This window comes from Macrotis lagotis, chromosome 1 (genome assembly GCF_037893015.1).
Source record: "Macrotis lagotis isolate mMagLag1 chromosome 1, bilby.v1.9.chrom.fasta, whole genome shotgun sequence".
NCBI classification, from domain to species: domain Eukaryota; kingdom Metazoa; phylum Chordata; class Mammalia; order Peramelemorphia; family Peramelidae; genus Macrotis; species Macrotis lagotis.
Window position 1 is genome coordinate 355,222,938 of NC_133658.1, and position 22,381 is coordinate 355,245,318.

General features: G+C 37.6%; 1 protein-coding gene across 1 annotated transcript; it reads left to right on the top strand.

Annotated features, from left to right (window-relative positions):
• The first annotated feature begins 895 nt into the window (after positions 1 to 895).
• Positions 896 to 22,177, top strand: DSN1 (DSN1 component of MIS12 kinetochore complex). Its single transcript, XM_074212010.1, has 12 exons — positions 896 to 1,011; positions 1,085 to 1,121; positions 2,387 to 2,435; positions 5,948 to 6,247; positions 8,375 to 8,448; positions 9,042 to 9,114; positions 14,321 to 14,408; positions 18,072 to 18,131; positions 18,566 to 18,637; positions 19,410 to 19,557; positions 20,689 to 20,776; positions 21,202 to 22,177. The coding sequence occupies exons 1-12, from the start codon at positions 974 to 976 to the stop codon at positions 21,285 to 21,287; spliced, it is 1,113 nt and encodes a 370-aa protein (XP_074068111.1). The 5' UTR covers positions 896 to 973; the 3' UTR covers positions 21,288 to 22,177.
• Positions 22,178 to 22,381: the final 204 nt, after the last annotated feature.

Sequence of the window (22,381 nt, forward strand, 5' to 3'; positions counted from 1 at the left end):
CAAAGGCGCTGGACATCCAAAGGCCACCCTACCAATAAAAAACCAACCCCAAGCCCAGTTCACCTTCTCGAGGCGCTTACTCTGTATTACTGAGGGTACCCGAATTAATGCAGAGTAATTCCAAGAGGAAGAAAATATTCCAGGACTAGGAAACTTCAGGCCCCTAAACAATACTCTCTGAAACTTCCCAACAAAATTCAGGCAGATCCTGTGGGCAGCCTCATATGGAGGAGATGGCACCCGAGCTGTGCTCTTGGAAGGAAACCAGGGGAGAGCGTCCAGGCTTGGGCATGGCCCGGCCGCCCTGGCACGGACCTGCCGCATCCAGACTCAGTTTTAAGAGGGGTGGGCTTCTTGGGGTGGGGAGGAGGGGATGCCACCTGGAGCCCTCCCAGCCTCAGCCGGTTCCCTCTGCTGCCATTTACTGGCCCCGGGGCTCCTCCGGGCCTCAGTTTCTCCGTTTGTTTTGTTTCTTTAGACTTGCCCCAGGCCACACACTAGGTCATTATTAAGTGTCTGAGGGTGGATTTGAACCCAGGTCCTCCTGACTCCGGGGCCGGTGCTTTATCCACTGCGCCACCTAGCCGCCCCTAGTTTCTCCGTGTGTAAAACGAGGGACGACACCGCGCCTGCGCGGCCACGAGCCGGGGCCCGAGGGGAGGGCACGGCGGGGCGGGGCCGCACCCTGGGCGGCGACGTGGCAGGGAAGCAGCGGCCGTGCAGGCGGGGACCGCTAGAGGGAGACGCTCCGCCCGCAGCCTCGGTCCGGGGAGGCGGCTGGGAACGGCCGTTAACGCCCCAACTCAAACATAACGGTTCCTTACGCGAGAGGCGCGCCCGCGCGGTGACGTCACCGGGCCTGGGCGGCCCCGATGTTCACCTCCTTCCCCCTTCCGGGATACGTCGCGCCCCTGCGCAGGCGCAGCTCGGCGGCGCGTTGCGCGGGAGTTTCGGACGCGGCGCGGCCGGGGAGATGGCGCAGGCGGTGGCTGGAGATCCCGGGGACGGCAGGTACCGGGCGGCCGGGAGCGGGGACGGGGCGCGGGCCCGCGCCCGGAGGCTGAGGGGCTGCTTTGTCTTCCAGGCGCGGCAGCTGCAGCGCGGCCACACGGAATCCCGAAGTGAGGACGCCCCGCCCCCCGCCGGGGCCCTGGAGCTGGAGTCGGGGGGCTCGCTGCTCCCCCCGCCCCCAGCTCCACGTCTTCCTTCCTGTGCCCACGCCGGCCCCCCGCGCCAGCGCCGGCTCCGTGGCGGCCCCCCATGTGCCGCAGGGGTGCAGAGGCACTAGCGCCCCAAGCCCGGCGGGCACTGGGGAGGAAGGCCCCCCGGGAAGCCGGCGGGCGGCTGGGACGGAGAGGAGCTCGGGGTGGCCAGTCTGAGGCGATTGCAGACTTGGGCCCCCCCCCCCGGGCAAAACCCCTACCCCACCCATAGAAAGTGCTTAATAGATGATTTTTCTTTCATTACTGTAATTTTTTTTTAAAAAAAGGGAAAACAGACCCAGTTCTCATTTTCTTCCTTTCTGTCCCGCGTCCCTCCCAGCTCCTCCTCACTCCTGTCTGCTAAGCCAAGGATTCTGTTAGATTCTGGGTATAAAGATAGTCTCTACCCTCTCTCAGATTTAATCTTCACTACTTTATGCTTTTCATTGGGCCTTCATTCCACTCCCTTTTATGCTTTTTTTTAATAGATTTTTGCAAGGCAATGGGGTTAAGTGGCTTGCCCAAGGCCACACAGCTAGGTCATTATTAAGTGTCTGAGGCCGGATTTGAACTCAGGTCTTCCTGACTCCAGGGCCGGTGCTCTCTCCACTTTGCCGCCTAGCGACCCTCCTCTATGCTTTTTCATGCCTCTGATGACATTCAATCTAGTAATATTTCTTGAGTAGTTCCTGTATCCAGGACTTCAAGTATAGGAGTTAGAAAGTTAAATATATCATTAAAACAGTCCTTTCTCTTTTTGGACCTTATTAAGTAACTTGATCATTCTGAACCCCAATTTCCTCAGCTAAAATTAAGAAGTCATATGATCTTGTAGGTCTCTTTCAGCTTTAACATGCTTTGAGTCTAGAAACACAAGATCTGATATGTATATGTGTGTGTATATGTATATATGCCATGATATGTGTCATGAATCATTTAGTCGGTATAATCTCTGAAATATTTCCATCTGGGATGATAAAGGAGGACTGTGTTGTTAGAATGAGTAATATAAACTGGACCTAGAAAGACACATGGGAATTTCAGGGAACAGATGGATGGGAAATAATATTTTTCCAGTTAGGGGAGGTAACATAAGCAAATATCTGCAGGAGGGAAGTAATGCAACTTTCAGGAATGGAAGATTTTGTGGTTTGTGTGAATTTTCTTGCTTTCCTGCTATATAGGGTTCTCCACCCAAGTTGACTTCTTTGAATGGTACTGAGGCAGCAAGAGGTGAGTATTAGGAGTGAAAGTGAATTCTACTTAGGATAAATAAAAATCACAGATTTTGACCCAAAAAATGTATAAAGCATTGGTACCAGGAAGCCAAAATTATGAAATTTGATCTGTATTTGTTGGGTTACAGATATTTTAGCAGAGTAGTGCTATATTTCACAGTTTGTATAAAGGATAAATAAGAGAAGGGGAAGACTTAAGAAGGAGGTGGGAAATAGTTGGGACTGTTATGAAAGTACAGGCAAGAGATAATTGGGGCTTAAGTTAGGGTGATAGGAGAGTGGAAAGGAAGAAAGGATGCAAAAGATAAAGCAATGGTAAAATTGACTGTAACTGATTGTTAACTTTAAGTCTATACTTAAAAGATGATTCTAAGGCTGTGCCTGGATGACTGGGGAAAGGTCGACCTTGAGGTACCTAATTGGAAGGACCCTTCAAAAGTCAAAAATACAAGACTAGAGATAATTTGGTAGCCATCTATAGAATGGATAGTTAAAGTCATGGAAGTGAATGGAATTGCTAAAGAGAAAATGGCAGGATAGATCCTCAGAAGATACCCACATCAAGGGTGTGGAAGAAGAGAAGAACCAATGAAGGTGATAAAGAAGATAATCAGTGTTAGGATGAAAACCAAAAGAGAACACTGACATGGACATCATGATATGAAACAAGACAGATTGTCAAAATGAAGGATTATTGCTGAGTTGTGAAAGTTGTCAAAGTTACTAGAGTGGTTTACCATTTCCTTCTCCAATAAATTAAGGTGAACAGGGTTAAGTGACTTGCCCAAGTCTTCTTGATTCTAGGCTCAATGTTCTGTCCACTGAGCTACCTAGCACCAAGGTGTGCCCAGGGTCACACAGCTTATATGTTTCTGATGCTAGATTTGAATTTAAGTCTTCTGAATTCCAGTTCCAATATTATATCCATTGAACCATCTAACTATCTGTTAAGTCTAGAGATAGTCAGAAATCAAAGAACATAATTAAAATTTCCATTCAGATTGGCAATTAAGTGACTGAGTCATTTCAGTAATACAGAAGATGTAAAAAACAAAACCAGGAGGAGATTGAGCATATGAATAGTGAAGAGACAGTGATTATAGATTGTTTGACCATAAAGGGAAAGAAAGCAGTGAGTGCTGCTTTAGAGTGCTTAGGGGGAAAGGAGTGTTAAGGGCTTAAGATGTTTTGGAATGTGTACTACATGTAATATGATAGGAAATTAATAAGATGAATAGAATGCCATGAAGTAATGATAACCCAGTGGTGGTCAGAATAAGATGACTTTGTAACCAGCTTAGTTCTGTGAGTTCTTATAAGAGCACTGGTCAGATTGTGTAATGGTGTTGGTTACTCAAGGTTGGAGTTAGCAGGGTAGGAGTAGCTGAAAGTTTTGTGAGTAAAGGATTCAAGGATAGAGGAGGAAATAGTGACATGGCCATAATAAAAGCCAAGAGTAATTACCGGATGAATGTGGCTGTAGAAGATGATTCCAAAGTTTAGGATTCTGGAGATGGAAAAGTTTGGAGAGAGTATAAATTTGAAGATATGACCATCCTAGTGAGAAACTGAAACACAATAGTGTTTTGTGTCGTAGGAGTTGAGAATAAAGAAGCTAGAAACCTGAGAGGTTATTAGTGTAAATCTTGAAATTGAAATGGGGGAGATTAAACCCAGGGCTGAAGTCCTTGGAAAGGGTAGGACTGTGCTCTGGGAATTTGTGAATTGTAGTTAAAAGAATCAAGAGAGGATGAGCAGTTCAAGAGATAAAAGATTTGTGAATGTTGATTGATGATAACGGCTCTGAGAATGTCATTAGGGAGAGCTTTTTGGTTCTGGGAATTAGGAGAGAGAATGAAATGTAGAGTTAGCACAAAAGAAAGTCTTTAGAGATGAGATATCTTTAGGGGAAGACCAAATTTTAGTTAATGCCAGGAGGAAGGGATGTGTGGCAAGTGTATAAGAATGAAGGAGAAGGAGGGATCAAGGTAAAAGACAGGGTGGGATGGGAGGGCTTGTGACTAGGCAAAAGCTTTGGAGTAACAAAAGGAAGCTAGAGGTTGGCAATTAATCTAGCAATTTGAAGGTACTGTGAGTTGAATTGGTAGAAGCTATTGAATAAATTAATCCCAAGGTTCTAATTAGAAGGTTGATGTGTGAAGCTTTCTTGATCCAGTCTTCCAGACGTGAGCTTGATGAGAAATTTTTGATTAGAAAGTATATGACAGGCAATAGAATCAAGAAAGACTAGATGGGTAAATTGAGCTAAAATTTTACTGAATTTTATGATAGGGAGAGGTATTCTAGTGTAGTTTGAAAGTATTAAGGAAATACCATAGCAATCCTAGGTTAAAGGTAACTCATAGGTTTAAGTTATTGAGACCATCTCACCATATTGCTAAAGACCAGTAGATATAAAAAAGAATATTTTATTCATGGCTGTTATGGATCACTTGAATTTGGGAGTCCTCACCTGCAGTTAGGCTAAAACTGATAACATTTTCACCAATATGGTGAATCACTGGGGGGGCAAAAGAGATATTGGGCTACTAAGGAGGGGTGGACCAACTCAGGTCAGGGAAAAACAGCAGGTTAAAGATTCACTGCCAATCAGTTTGGGGTCCATAAGTAAGTAGCCTGTCTTTCTAGCTTGAGCCAGAGAAGGAGACCCATTTCTTCTCTCTCCCCACTCCAACACAAAAAAAAACCCTATTTACATTACCAGAAAATCCAGATTCAGTATTTTTTAACTAAGAAACTATTAGGTGATGAGATTTTTAGACCTAATTATAACTGTAACATTGCTGATTAAACCAGTTAACTTGAATTTTTTTAATCTAAAAAATGAATAAAGTATTTTTAAAAAAGAGGATATTATTTGCCAAGAAATACTAACAGAAGTTGTGAAGAAAGAATCTTGGGAATGCTTTGACAAAAAGCATTACAAATGCTAAGGAATATGGGATTGATGGTAAATTTTTTCTAAGTCTTACTCATTAGCAACTGGTTCTTTCACCAAGTGCAGAATAGTTATACATTATTGAAAATAGAAATCTCTCAGTGATGTGGCAGGTATCTTACTCTTGATAACCCTTAAGATGATCAAGTCTTTCATTTAATTCATACCACTTGTGTGACCATTAAGAAGTCACTTAGTGATCCTGCCAAATTTTAAGATTTGAAATTACAGGTTTGCAACAGAAGAGGGCATCTTCACAGTCAGGTTTCTACTCTGATGAAATCACTAAAAGATTTTTGCCTCCTTCTTCCCCCACTCCTATTCCCCAAAAGAGATATGCAATTACTAGCAAGGGTGGGAAAGGCTAATAGGCTTTTTAAATTACATACCAGACTAGACTATTCCTTATCCCCAATCAGCATTAAAATTCTTTATTCCCAATGTAGTTTTTTTTTCTTAATTTGGAACACTAGTATTTTTTTCCTGTTTGTTTTACAAAGATGTTTGATAGGTGGTATGTTTTTCATATTTTAATTTTTTGTAATAAGTGCCTGAAGAGGAAGTAGTGGTACCCACTCAAGATCATCAATTAACATCAAACCCCACTCCTCTGAATCTTTGTACTGCATCTTCTGACTCCCTGGAGATCACCAAAGATGTCTCAAGAAAAAGAAAGAATTCTGAGAATAGCCCTAAAGCAGGAAAAGATCAAGATCTCAAGCCCACTGACATGACCCTACAAGAATATAACTACAGTAAAAAAACCAAGCGTCAGTCATGGCGTAGGGCTAGTATGAAAGAAACAAGCCATCGAAAATCACTGCCTCCCTTTCACCAAGGTATCACAGGTATGGTAGTAAACAAAATGTCATACAAATGTCATAAAATATATTTCAAATCTCTAAGCTTAGATTTTTACCGTATTTACAACTGTCTCTAGTAACCTATATTCTTTATCCATTATACAATATATTTAGAATGGTGGGTGTGTGTGTGTGTGTGTGTGTGTGTATTTTATTTTTTTTTACATGTAAGACTGTCGTCACCTGAACAGCATTTCTGATTTCTAACTGTTCGTGTTGGTTTCATCTAAATTAAATATCCAGTCAACAATAGCAAATATATCATCCTTGACCTTTTTAATCCATTAAAGCAGAGAATAATGGGGATAATGACTTTCTCTGTGTATTTTAATGTGTACATGTCACAGAGAAGATTAAAGAGTAAAATTATGAAGATATTTGGATTATGCTTTAGAATTTAGTATATTCTAATTCTAAATATGCTATATTGCTATATTACTGTTAGAGGAATTTGATACTGATTTTAAAGTAGACTTATTTTTTTTAATTATAGTAAGGAAAAACGCATGGTTAATCTGGAATATTCAGTAAAAGTTGACAATTAAAGGCTAGTGTTTTTTTATAGTCTTAATGCCTCATTTAGTTGATGATCAAACTAGCAGTTTTTAGCCATCTAGAATATCTCTGACCCTGACAGAAATCATAAAAGATAAAAAAGATAAAAAAATGTAGAAGCATCACATTCAACTGAGATCAATGTATAACATGAAAACAATGTAAAGAGGAACAGAATGCCTTGTGGAGGTGGGGGAAGGGAAGCAAGAATGGGGGGGAATTGTAAAACTCAAAATAAATAAAATCTTTAAAAAAAAGTAGAAGCTAGTGGAACTACCTGTAGACTCAAACCCAGAGCCTATTGTATTAGAGATAAATGTAAAAGGTTACTGATTTAATGGGCTTTGTTACCTGGTTAACCCCAGTAACCTTCATTTCCTTAGTTAATCAAGACCATGGATTAGAAATAGTTAAAGGCTGTCAAATTCCCTGGAGGTAGTGTGAAGTAATAGCATATTAGAGCAAACAAGGGATAAATTTGCATAAGGTCTGCCTCTGAGAGAATTAAAGTGTTCCTTGATACAAATCAATTATTCATAATGATGTTCCTATAGTAGTAGAAAAAGTTACTTTCAGGGTACTTTAATGAGATAGTAAAGTAAGATAGATATATATGTATGTATATACACATATATACATATATAACATGAAAAGTGAAAGTAAGATAGCTAATATATGAAAATTACATATAATGTGTAATATATGAAAAATACATAATATGAAAAGATATATAATATATAGTAGAACTATGAAATATCAGGTGTTATTAAGTGTGTTATGTTATTGTAATTTTGGTTTTGACATGGCATGGAAATCTCAATAGAACCACAGTTAAACCCTCCAAAGCAAAATAGTCTAAAAGAGTGATTGTAATTGATAGTATAGGTAACCTTATATAATACTAACTAGTTAAATGAAAGGGTGTGTGTGTGTGTGTTTTAATTTAATAAATTAGAACCAAAATTGTCCATTATTGGGGTTTTGTTTTGTTTTTTTAATTTTATTTATTTAAGGCAATGGGGTTGTGACTTGCTCAAGGTCACACAACTAGGCAATTAATTAAGTGTCTAAGATCAGATTTGAACTCAGGTCCTCCTGACTCCAGGGCCACTGCTCTATGCACTGTGTCATCTAGCTACCCCTCTATTTTAATTTGAGTTTTGTTGCTGCTCAAAATTGTTTTCAATTATATAGTTAGAGTTGTTGGTTCATCTTTCACTTCAGTGTGAGACACACGTTTTCACATATTTCTTTGAATTCTTCCTATTTGTCATTCTTTTAAATTACATTTTAGAAGAGTTATCTTTTTTTAAACAAAGCTTTATTACTTAAGAGAAAGCTTCAGTTATTTGGAAATTTAATTTATGTGAACTGCCTCATTCACTGACAACAAGAAAAGATTAAGATCCATTTTATTTCTCCTTTAGTCAATAAAAACAATTTTAGGATTAAATTAAATTGTGTCCAAAGGGACCCATTTTTACATACATAAGTACCTTGCTAACTAGAAAGATGTTGGACTTCTTTTAATGTGATGGTGATACTTTTGTATATTAGAGCTCAGCAGATCTATCAGCATAGACTTGGCTGAAAGCAAACGCCTTGGCTGTCTCCTACTCTCCAGTTTTCAGGTAAGTACTTGGGTTACGGAAGTCTTTTGTTTACTGGTGAAATCAATCCCAAAGAAGTATTAACTATGTTATAATACAGAAAATATTTTTACATTTCAGAAACAATCTTTGTACCTTAAAGTTGGACACATCAGCAGCTACTCCCCATTATTTAGGAGGCAGTAGATAACAACAAAAGTCATTACAAATTCATTGACCTCTTTAGATGAATTTGACTAGTACTGTGAATTAACTTGGGACATCCATGTAAATAAATATTTAGATTTATATTTAAAATTCATATTTTGGACCATCCATGGTTTTTCCATTTTTGTTTGGGTTGCCTCAAATCCAGAGCCGTCTCCAGTCATCCTAATGTATTCTGGTCACTGGATCCCAGATGGTTGGAGGAGAAAGTGAAACTGGTGACTTAACACAGCCCCCCTCATTCAAATCCATTTCACTTGCATGGCATCCCTCACAGTTTTCTTCAAGAATGAAGGACAAACATCATCATCATCATTATCACCATTATTTATTTAGGTGATTGGAGGTGATTGTGACAGTATTTTGGTTTGTGGTGGGGTGTTTTTTTTTAATTTTTTTGTTTTTAGTTCTCTGCACAGAAACTTGAACCTTTTCTGAGAGACATTGATGGCATCAGCCTTGATACTTTTAAAGCCAGAGGTAAGTTACTTAGGAAAAATTGAGGTGAACTTATTAGCATCTATCTCACAGAGGGTTGCACTAACTTTTGCTGCTTTTTCTACTTCATGGAGAGGGATCTTTACTGGAGATGGAGCCAATTTGTAACTTTCAGTGATCTTAGAAACCAGTGATCAAAGATTTGACAGTGTAAATTATGCCCCATTAGTTTATCCCTTAAAATTAAATTTTCATATAAACACATACTTTAGGCTATATACTAAGAATACAAATAAGAACAACTAAAAACAGTCTGTACTAGCAAAGACCTTATATTCTGTTGGGGAAATTATTTCCTTAAATGGAATTACTGCACAGTCTTCTTGAGAAGTAATATCTAATTTTTATAACTTATGCATTATTGTAGTGGGTGTAATAGTTTGCTCTTAAGTACATCCTACTCTCCTCTAATTCTCATAATTAATCATTTACAACATTTTTTTCATTATGTTCCCTGACTTGGTTTTGTTCCCATCAATTGCCTAACTTCTATAAAACCCTTTCTCAGTAAATTGTGTTTTCTGATGGAAATAAGATAAATGCTGGTCTACCTTTTACTTTCTTTTAAGCACATTATAAAAAAATGTCACTGAGGAGTTATTCATAATGTTATCTCCCATTTCCCTTGTACTTAACCACAAAGAATTCCTAGTCTCCATAATGAATTTTACTACAACTCTTAGGTGGCTCCTTCCAAGTACAAGTGGCACAACTCTCTTGATATTATGACACTTTATTAAAGCATCACAAAGGATGTTCAAACTCTTGATATAGTCATTCCCCATAGTTGTCACATGTCGTGATCCTTACCTTGAACATTCCTTTTATCTGATTCTAGTAAGTTGTCATTCTTCTAAACTTGTTCTCTGTCATTACCACAGTTACTAAATTAGTTACTAAATTCCTTTCTAATTTCCCTCTCTGACATTCCTGCTTTAGCCTTGCCTGCCTTTAAAAATCTTGACCATATAAGTATTCATTTCAGTCCTCTTTTTTTCTCCTTAGATCCCCTTGTCCTTTTTCAGCTCATCCTATGTTCATATCTTTCTTCTTTGCTTCTGTACTTATACTGCTGCTTGCTTTTGGAGAAAGTTGTGAAAACTTGCTGACTGGGTCCATCACAGATTCATTGTTCATTCATGACCAAACCTTCACTGATTAATGCCTATCCCTTTTCTATAATTTACTCTTATATGCTCTTTCAGCAAAAGACCTTGACAAAAAAAAACAAGACTGTGCTGCAAATTCCATCTTTTCTCCAGTTCCGCATTCCAAATTACCCCTGTTGCATCCCTCCCTCTTTCCTCCTTTTCTCTAATGTTAGAGGGAAAGATAACCATTAACTTTGCAAATTCCAATTTTTCTAGTTGTGTTCCTTCATCCCTATATTTTCCAGGAATTTATTTCTTCTTAGATCATCCCCTCTTTCTCCTTAATTTTCCTTCTCTTATCCATAAACCCCTTTCCTTTTGCTTATAAATATATGCTGAGATCTTAATCCATTCTTAAAAAAATTAACTTGAGCTCACCATTCCTTCAAGATGCCACTATCAATGCATCAATGTCAATATTATTGCCTCTACTTTTTTCCTCATATTCACTTCTCAGTGCCTTTTAATCTAGTTTCTGACTTCATCATTCAATTGAAACTGCTTTCTCAAAGATTTATCAGTGAACTAATAATCCTTTTTTTTTTTTTTTTGCAAGATAATGGGGTTAAGTGGCTTGCCCAGGGCCACACAGCTAGGTAATTATTAAGTATCTGAGGCTGGATTTGAACTCAGGTATTCCTGACTCCAGGGCTGGTGCTCCATCCACTGTGCCACCTAACCACCCCCATTTATTTTTTTTTTTGTAAGGCAAAGGGGGTTAAGTGGCTTGCCTAAGGCCACACAGCTAGGTAATTATTAAATGTCCGAGACCGGATTTGAACCCAGGTACACCTGACTCCAGGGCCGGTGCTTTATCCACTACGCCACCTTAGCCGCCCCATTTATTTTTTTTTAATAAAGATTTTATTTATTTTGAATTTTACAATTTTTCCCCTAATCTTGCTTCCCTCCCCCATCCGCCATAGAAGGCAGTCTGTTAGTCTTCACATTGTTTCCATGTTGTATTCCAAGTTGAATGTGATGAGAGAGAAATCATATCCTTAAGGAAGAAAGAGAAAGTATAAGAGATAGCAAAATTACATAAGATAACTTTTTTTTTAATTAAAGGTAATAGTCTTTGGTCTTTGATCAAACTCCACAATTCTTTCTCTGGATACAGATGATATTCTCCATTGCAGATACCCCCAAATTGTGCCTGATTGTTGCACTGATGGAATGAGCAAGTCCATTAAGGTTTATCATCACCCCCATGTTGCTGTTACAGTGTTCTTCTACTTCTGCTCATCTCTCTCAGCATCAGTTCATGCAAATCCTTCCAGGCTTCCCTGAATTCCCATCCCTCCTGGTTTCTAATAGAACAATAGTGTTCCATCACATACATATACCACAGTTAATTAAGCCATTCCCTAATTGATGGACATTCAATCAATTTCCAATTCTTTGCCACCACAAACAGGGCTGTTATGAATATTTTTGTACAAGTGATGTTTTTACCCTTTTTAATTATCTCTTCAAGGTATAGACCCAGTAGTTGGTATTGCTGAATCAAAGAGTATGCAGATTTTTGTTGCCCTTTGGGCATAATTCCAAATTGTTTTCCATCCAAAAGGGTTGGATGAGTTCACAGCTCCACCAACAATGTATTAGTGTCCCAGATTTCCCACATCCCTCCCAACATTGATCATTTTCTCTTGTCATTTTAGCCAGTCTGAGAGGTGTGAGTTGGTACCTCAGAGATGTTTTAATTTGCATTTCTGTAATAATAGTGATTCAGAGCAATTTTTCATATAACTATGGATCGCTTTGATTTCCTCAGCTGTAAATTGCCTTTGCATTTCCTTTGACCATTTGTCAATTGGGGAATGGCTTTTTTTTTTTTAAAGAATTTGACTCAATTCTCTGTATATTTTAGAAATGAATCCTTTGTCAGAAGTAGTAGTTCTAAAAGCTTTTTAATTTAATGTAATCAAAATTGTCTAGTTTTTAATGATGTTCTCCATTTCTTCCTTGGTCATAAACTGATTCCCTTTTTCTTTTATCTTTTTTAAATTTGTCTTATCCATACCCTTCTTTTCACTCACACCACTACCATCCTAGTTATCTCCCTTAATTTCTCTGTACTAGAATATTGCATGAATCTAATTGGCTTCCTGGCTTCCATTTAGTCGCCTCTTCTGGGCCATTTTCCATGTAATTGCCAGATTGATATTCCTGAAGCCCAGGTCTAGCTGTCACCCAATTAAAGAACCTTTAGTGTCTCCTCTCTGCTGTCATGATAAAAATATATACTCTTTTTAGCTTTTGAAATTTTTTTCACAATTTGGCATCAGCCTACTTTTTTAAACTTACTGCACATTCTCCTTCATAAACTCTGCTTATCTTGGACCTTTTTTCTTTTCCCTCTATATTCCTTCACTTGGCATACTTAGCAATTCCTGTGGATTTAGTTAACATTTCTCTAAACTGATGATTTTCATATCTACCTATCTTGTTCCACCTGTCTACTTGCTTCCCATCTTCCCTTTCCAACATCTTAAATTGGATGTTCAGTAGACTAATTAAACTCAACATGAACTCGTTATCTTACCCCCAAACCCTCCCCACTTCTACCTTTTCTCATACTGTAGAGGGCAGCACCTTCCTCTCAGGCTTACAATTTCAGAGTCACCCTGGATTCCTCTCTGTCTCTCGAACATCCCCCCCACCCCCAATAATACAAGCTTCTTACCAGGCTTGTTGATTTCACCTTGCAATCTCTCTGGAATGTATTCCTGTTTTCTCCTCAGATACTGCCAGCCCTCTAGTTGCAGGTCCTCTCATCTTCCTTCCTGGACAACAGCCTACCTCAGATCTCTTCCCCACTCCACTTTATCTTCCATTCAGCCATTAAAGTGATTTTCCTAAAGTCAGGTTGTACCTTGTCAACCCCCACCACTCAATAAAATCTAGAGCCTCCCTATCACCTCCAGGATTAATTATAAAATGTTCTATTTTGCATTCAAAATCCTTCATAACCTATCTCCCTCTTCCTTTTCTAGTCTTACACTTTATTCTTTCAAGCCACTGATCCTGGCCTCCTGTACACAAATAAGGCTTTTACTTGCAGTCATTCCCTGACTTCCTTAAGGCCTAGTTAAAATCTCTTCTTTTAGGGAAGCCTTTCCTAATTCTAGATCCTTTTTAATAATTTCCTATTTATCCTCTTTATATCTTGTTTGTATGTATTTGTTTGCACGATGTCTCTCCCATTAGATTATGAGTTGCTTGAGGACAAGGACTTTTTTACCTGTTTTAGCACAGGGCACATGATAGGCCCTGATAAATGTTATTGATTAAATTGATTGATTGCCTTCCAGCCCAGCTGATCTACTTGCTCTTTTCTATACACAATATATAATCTTCCATCTCCATGACTTTGTGTAGGTGTTAACCAAGCCTGAAATGCCTTTTGCTCCTCATACATCATTCATAGAATTCCTATCTTCCTTTCTAAGGAAGATACTCAATTGTTTCCAACTACATGAAGCATATCCTGATACCCCTAAGTGCTAGTACTTCTCTTCCTGTAAATTATTTCTATATTTAGAGTATCCCCCAAAATAAGATTATTGTAGCTTATTTTGAATTTAATTTAATGTCCATTCCATATCCCCCCCCCCCCCATCCCCAACAGAATGTAAGTTCCTGAAAGGCAGAGACTAGTTTGATTTTGTCTGTGTTTTCAGTACTTATGACAGTGCCAGAAAGAAAGGAAATAAACATTTTTTAATTGTTTGCTATGTGCCAGGTGTTTTACAAATATTACCTCATTTGGAAACTGAGACAGCCTTCTATAACTAGTGTTTTATAGCTAGTCAGGGTCTTGAACCTGGAGTGGAACACGGATCTTCCTAACTCCAATCTCTGTCTACTTTGTGACCTAATGCCAAGCCTAGAGTAGATACTTAAATGTTGAATGTTGACCTGGGGATTCTAGTTCTGATGCCCTTAATATTAGCATGTAAGATCTTTGTCAGATGTATGTTATATGAAGCAACTTTCATTTCTCTGCATTTCTATTTTATCCTTCCATGTAGTATCTTCAATTTCTGAAGAATTCAGACATTTTACAAATAGACTTGAAGATGATGGGACCTTACAGAAATGTTCTGAAGAATCAAAAGGGTAATAATAACTTAATTTTTTCTTAATTTTAATAGGAACTTAATATTTTTTAATTAAAGATTTTATTTCCATGTTGTACATTGATCAAAATTGAGTGTGATGAGAGAGAAATCATATCCTTAAGGAAGAAACAGTAAGTTACTGGGGTTTTTTTTTTAGGGGGTTTTTTTTGTTTTGTTTTTTGCAAGGCAATGGGGTTAAGTGGCTTGCCCAAGGCCACACAGCTAAGTAATTATTAAGTGTCTGAGGCTGGATTTGAACTCAGGTACTCCTGCCTCCAGGGCTGGTGCTCTATCCACTGTACTACCTAGCCACCCCAGTAAGTTAATATTTAATGTTAACTTAATTTTTCTGTTGTATGTTTTGGGGTAGTTACACAATTTTTTGTCAGTTTTTTTCTTGTCAGTTATGAAGATCAGCATGTCTCCCCAGAACCCCTGATATTTGTCAAGTGCTTAAAAATTTTAACTAACATTATCACAGCCTAAACTGGACATAGTGTCATAAGCCTCTTCCCCATCTACAGTCTTATTTAAACCATAGATAAGGCAAGTGTTATTCCCCAGTTTATAGATGAGTTTGCTAAAGTCAACAAAGAGAAAGGTCATACTCAAGGTCATACACTGTCAAATTCCTGGGATTGAAACCTAAATACAATGGCTCTGAGATTTTCTACCATGTCTACCACATTGACCAGGCTAATCCATTGCCCCCTTCCCAAGTTACCAACTTGAAAGAAATGTATTTTATCATATAGAATTGATATGTTCACCAAGAAATGAGAAGTGTTAGATTTTCTGTATATTCTTTGGAGTACAAGTAGTAACCTAGTCATTCAGAGACAGAAGAGGTACCATTTAGACATATAATTTACTCCATGTATAAATTTTTTTAAATAAAAATTCATTGAATTTCTTTGTTATTACATTACCCACATTTCCAAATGGAGGGAATTCACCAATCTCTTACTGAAAAAAGAGCCAAAAAAAACCCCTAGGAATATTATAACCAAATTCCAGAATTTCCAAGTCAGAGAAAATATTATAAGCAACCAGAAAGAAGGAATTCAAATATCATGGTGCTTCAGTCAGGTTTACACAGGACTTAGCAGAGCAGCGTCTACGTTAAGGGTTCATAGGACTTGGAATAATATTCCAGAAGGCAAAAGAACTTGGACTTCAACTGAGAATTAATTACCCAGCAAAACTAAACATCCTCTTCCAGGGGAAAAGATGGACATTCAGTGAAATAGGGGAATTTCAAACTTTTCAATTGAAATGACCAGAACTGAACAGAAAGTTTAATCTTCAAGTACAAGACTAAGGTGAAGCATAGAGAGGGTAGACAAAGAAGGGTAAATTATGAGGAATTTAATGATGTTCAACTGCTTGCATTCCTGCATGGGAAGATGATACTGATAACTCATAGGAACCTTCTCCGTTAATAGAGCAATTAGGAGGGACGTATTAAGACAAGGCACAGGAGAGAATTGAATATGAAGGTATAAGGATGGAGTCAGTAGATGAAGAAGGAACGTACTGGGACATAGGGAAAGGAGGGGTAGAATAGGCTAAGATATTTCACATTAAAAAGTGAAGAAAAAGTTTTTGCAATAGAATGGAAGGGTGGAAGGTAAGAGGGAATGAGTGAACCTTTGTTCTCATCAGAAATGACACAGGAAACAACATACACATTTAATAGAGTATAGAAATCTATCTTAATCTAGAGGGAAAAGGAGAGGAAGAGGATGAAAAAAGGGGATGGGGGGGTAGGTGATAGAGAAGAAGGTAGATTGTTGGAGAGGTGGCTAGATAAAATACTTTGCTTTTTTGCAAGGTAGTGGGATTGAATGGCCTGCTCAGGAGAACATGGCTGAGTGGTTTTTGGGTGTCTGGGGTAGGATTTGGGTTCTGGTCCTCCTGGTCCCATTCTCTTTCCACTGTGCTACCTCTGTTGCCCCATAGCACACTTTTGAGGAGGGACAAAGTGAAAGGAGAGAGAAAATAGAATAAATGGGAGTGGGGAAGAATGAATGGAGAGAAAGACAGTCAACAAAAGCAACTATGGGAAAAAATATGGAAGCAACTTCTCTGGATTCAATCCATCCCAGAGTCAGAGCTGGTAGTATTTGAACACAAACTGAAGTACAGTTTTTTCTTTCACTTTAGTTTTCATGAGGTTTTTCTATTTTTATGGGGGACAGAGGGGATTGTTTGCTTTTGCAACAAGATTATTTTTTTTATAATGTGTTATTAAAATGTAATAACACAAAAATGAGAGCAACCTAGAAAATTTAATGTATGTGATAAATTTGATGGGACTATTTGATAATACGTGATATACATTCTAATAAGGGAGAAAAGATTCCTTCAGAACCTTAATCTCTTCAATGGTTATTGAGAAAATTAAATTAGAAAAGTAGAGGTCCTAGGGGTAGATTAGTTTTGTTCCAAAGATCTTAAGAGGGAATAGAAAAAGGAAGGCAAAAGGAATATTATTTTTCATAATTAGTGTATGGAAAGTAAGTACAAATGGAAGAAGAGATAGGAGGAGTGAGCATGAAATGAAACTTGGTGTAGAATTAGATCAAACTAAACAAGAAATGTGGGAATGAGAACGGATTTGGTAGGATGAAGGATGATAAGGTGGGGAAAGATGAAAGCAATCAGTTTTCTAATCCCAAAGGGGAGAATTAAAAGACAAAAGGGGGGGATCAACTAAACTAAAGAGGTGACCATCAATAAGGGTTTGACTGATTCTCTAGTTGATTTGATCAAAGTAGGTGAATAGGCAAATGTCAGGAAGAAATCCAAAATCTCAAAAGCCATATGTAAAAATGCTCAAAATTACAAATAATTAAGAGAAAGAGATCCGCTTCACACATATAAGATTATGCAAAGTCGATCCAAAAAGAAAGAAAATGACATGTTGAAGGGGCTATAGGAAAATGGCTATTTTTATTTACTAATGGTGGGATTGTGGATTGGTCTAGCCATTTTGAAAAACAATTTGAATCTATGCCCCAAAAGTCATCAAACTGCAAATCCTTTGACCCATCTATTCTGCTACTAGTAGTTCTCTATGCCAAAAGGATCAAAGAAAGAGGAAAGGACTCTGCAAAAAAAAATACTGATAGGAGCTCTTTTTGTGGTAACAAAAAAGTTGGAGAATCTCTGAACAAATTACACTTTATAATTCTGACATTGTTGTGCTATATGAACTGAGATGAAAGGAATGGGGATAGCATCAGGAAAGCCTGAGGTGACTTGTATCAATGGATTCAGAGTTAAGTGAGGAGGAAGAGACAGTTTATACAAAAACAATTTCTGAAAAACCTGAGAACTGAAATCAATACAATGAACAAATATAGTCATTGGACTCATGATGACAGAGTTGATGAATTCAGAGTACAGATTGAGATATTTGGGGAACATGACCAGTAGCACATTAGAAATATTTTAAGAAAATTAAGATGGTGGTGATCTATAGCATGAATTAAAATGTGGGAAAGGTTAGAGATGGCAAGACTATTTCAGCTATGTTGTGGATATTATAAAAGGACCTGAATTCTGGATATTTTGCTATGTCCAAAGATACGATGCTATGATCTATTAACATCAGATGTTTCTTGAGAGTTGTTAATCCTATATTCCTCTATTTCAGGCAGTCAACAGATATTACCTTGGAAGCATCAATGACAGAGATAAAAGAATATATCTCTAGGTGAGTGGATAATGATTAGGCTATATCTGATTTCATCCCAATTAAACCTGGGTAGAATTAATATCAAAAAAAATGTAGATTCTCAAGGGGAGAATGGTACTGGGAGTTAAAAACCTCCTTTTCAAAATATACTGGAATGTCTTGATAGTTGATCCCATGGAGTGAAGATCAGGAAATTATAAAGTGTCCATTTAACTTAAAGAACATGTCCACTTTTTTCATTTTAGGGTAGGAGCAAGGAAGGGAAGGTTGATTTTGTTCATTGAAATTTTTTTTTAATCCATATTGGCTAAACTAGTTTAATGTCTTCTCAGAATTCTAGAAGTTTTCTTGAAGCTCTTCTATTTCATTAACTTTTTTATGACCATCATACCAGATGGATTCCTGACCTAACCAACAGCCGTGATAATATACGCATTTTCTTAATTCAACAGGCTGTCTTTGGAGTGTGCAAACTGGGATCAACTATTGCTGCATCACCAGAAAGTAGCTGAAGAGATAACCAGGTTAAATTTCTGTAATCAAAATAAAAGCTCTTTTTTCTCCTATGTTATAAGAGTGCTTTGGGAAAGCCAGTGTTCTTAGAGATCTTTGAAATACTATATATGTTACCTTTGAAGTTGCCCCTTCTTGGAGAAGGAGAGCTAGTTGTTCTGGTCACTGAACAAAAACTTCTGTATTCTTAACCCTTACCTTGTCATTTCTTAGGAAAAGGGTGGCATCCCCATCTCTGACAATCCTAGGACTGATCCAGATAGAGGCATTGAGATAAGGAAACAGTGAGGACAAAAAGCACTTCTTAAGTCCTTCAGGCTTCTGTCACTTCAGTGACTTCTCTTGTACATCCACAGTTGCATGTTCAGCAAGGGTATTAAGATTGTGTAATCCATTTCTGAGAGATTGGAATCAAAGTAATTGAAATGAAATTTAAAAGTTAAAATAAAAACAAACTATTTAGAATTTGACGTCCTAACTAACCATTATAGGATAAATGAACTGTTAGTTCATTTCTATATTCCCCTTGCAATAGATCCAATCCCAGGTTAATAATATCTTACAGTTTTCTTCCATCCCCAAAACATAGCTTTCCCAGAGTTGTAGAGCAGGCTAATGTTAAGCAACTAGAGAAGTCTCAGTTGAAAAGTATCAACAAAATCAGAAGCATATTTAAGTTAATTAGGAAGCCCTTTTGAATAGGATGGAAAGAGAAGACTTAAACATAGTTTGGAGAAATGTCATTTTATTCAGAAATTCACTCTAAGCATTTTATTTTCTAAGGTCATTGGAGGAAGCCAAAATTACTGATATAGAACTGGACCCTGCTCTGTATCTTCAGTCATCACAAAGTGAAATTCTTAGCACAAAACCTGATTATCAGAAAATATTAGACAGCCAGAATGAGATTTTTAGCTGCATGGAAATGGTGGTAAGTTGATTCCTATTTACTTCAATTAATCAAAGAAGCATTTATTAAAAGCCAGACACTCTGCTAGGCTCTGAAGATATAAATACAAAAAAATGGAACAATCCCTGTTTCCAAAGAACTTGCATTCTCTTAGGAAATAGCAAGTAAATCCTGGATTGAGTAGTTTGTTTCCTGCTGGAAATTTGGAGGAATGAGTATGTGTTTGATTATGTACAGCTCCATCTAAGAGGAAATAACTTCAGGCAAAGTGGTAGTCACCTGTTTTGATCTCGGGTGTGATTCAGTTTAGCCAGGTATTACTTGATTAATTGTATTTATTTAGCATTTCTGTTGAGGGCTTTAACCTCAAGAAAAGAATTTTAAATTATATAGTATGAATTTAGTTTTGAAAAGCAAGGCCAAAGCAGGTTTGGTTTCATTTTATCTAAACCATTCTAGAATAAGTGAGGTGTTAATGCATTTTTATATTACTCTTGCAGCAGAGATCTGACCTCAGGGTTAGCAGTACTTGGTTTTACTTTTACCCTAATTACAACCTTCCCTATGGTATAAATGGGGCCTAATCTGAAACTGCCTGAACTTCCAAAGGTCTATTACTTAATAATCATTAACATAATCTGGAAGATCTTTTTGTTAAGTCAGGAAGTTCACTTTAGGTACATCATTAAATTAACCCCTGTAGGACCAGAGGTCCTTAGATTTCCCTGACCTCTTGGGATTAAAAGTGAAAGTTTCTTGGTAGTGGAGTAGTTGTTGGATTATAGCAAATCTTCAATGCATGTCTCTGCAGATTAGAACTACCCATGCTAGTACCCAGACTAGTACTACCCATTCAGCTTCCAAACATATGGTTTGCCCTTACCCATGAAAGAGTGCTGAGACTTGGCAAATTATCTTTTTCTCAAAAATAGCTTCTTTGAGCTACTTGTCTATTTTTAGAACAAATAACCTTTCTCCTCTTCGTTCTTGAGATGTAGAAACTCCATTTTTACAAACTAAAATCATTGTATGAAAGAGACTCTATTTCCTATTCATATTATCCTATTGTTCTTCATGGTTAATTGAAAGTGAGACTGAATAAATGGACTTGTCTATCAGACTAGAACTTCACTGAAATTTTTTTGTTTATAGATGGATGAACTACAAGGATCAATAAGGCTATTGTATTCTTTTATAGAAGATACTACCCAATTCTTCAAGAAGTTGTCAATGCAACTTGGTAAGAGCAGTCACCATTTGGAGAGAGTGAAGAAAAATTGTTTTTTATTAAGACAGACACTCACCAATTTGGATTCAGATTTTCCTTCAGATACTATGTCACTAGTCTAAAGGTTCTTAAATAAGGATGCAATTATTTTCCTATCTAAGTTCATGAATTCTCTGAAATCTATCCAAGGATCCCTTGGAGGTCTGGGAACCTCAGATTAACAATTTCTGCCTCAGAAGCTTGTAAGCTTATCTTCTTCCTTCTTCCTAATATACCCATTCTTTGGTGCAATTTCAAAATACACCATTGGTAATTTTGTGACATTTTGATTCCTTATGCAGCAGTTAAAATTCTTGTCAAAAAAGAAAGTTTTTCTCCCTTCCTCTTTTTTTCTGAAGACTGATTTTTTTTTTTTTTGTATTTTTCTTTTTTCTCAGAAAAAAGGACAGCCCAGCAGTTGGAAGCCTCACCAATTCGGAAACTGCTCAAATTTCAACCACAAAAACCATCTCTCACACACTAAGTTGACTTTCTCTGCTAATGATCACAGTCTATATAACATTTTCTCCAAATTGTTATTCAGATTTTTGCAGATGAGAAGTTCCTGCCTTTTATGGAGTGTGACCGTAAATTAATGTGACACTTTAAACAGGTCTCAGCACTTAACTGTTCTGAATGTTCATTTATAACTTTATCTCCAGATGGATGCCATTGCTTAAGACATTTTTTTGGAATTTGGAAGTAATGTCATATATATATATATATATATATATATATATATATATATATATATATATATAGTATTTTTTTTCCTCAGTGACCACAAATTTTTATTCTTAAAAGGACAGAATTTGGGGCAGCTAGGTGGTGCAGTGGATAGAGCACCAGCCCTGGAGTCAGGTACTCCTGAGTTCAAATCTGGCCTCAGACACTTAATAATTACCTAGCTCCTGTGGCCTTGGGCAAGCCACTTAATCCCATTGCCTTGCAAAATAACCTTTAAAAAAAAACAATTTACTCTTTTTCCCTTGAAATGACCAAGTTTTTTTGATCTGGTAAATAAAGTTGGGTTGGCCACCTTCGTGAGGTAAAAAACTAAGGAACGATTACAAAGTAATGATACGGAATTTCTTAAGGAATTCTTGTTATGGTTAATGGTATCATTGATGTGGACCTGTGGTCTCCTGAGGAAATTGAAGGACATATGTGTGTACCTTAAAATTGTCTCATTACATTAGTGTGTATGTGTGTGTGTGTGTGTGTGTGTGTGTGTGTGTGTAATGCCTTCATTTCTTATTTGTCTTTATATTTATGTGACTCCACAGACTCTCCTGTCCCCTCTTCCCCCAGATACACATGTGTTTGGTTTTATTTTCTAAAAGAACGTACAATAAAGAATTTCCTGTTAAATCATTTGAGTTGTGTTCTTCTCATCTTTAAAAAGTAAATCAGAATACTCTGAATTCTGAGACTGGCAAGATTGGGATTATATAGATCTCTTTTGAATGTTTGATGAAGTAGCCAGGCTACCTAGGGCAAAACTGCCAGTTTATTTGCTTCCAGATTAGTAGGCAAGATGTGGTTACAGAAGCCTACATCACCACCGTTAGGCCCAAG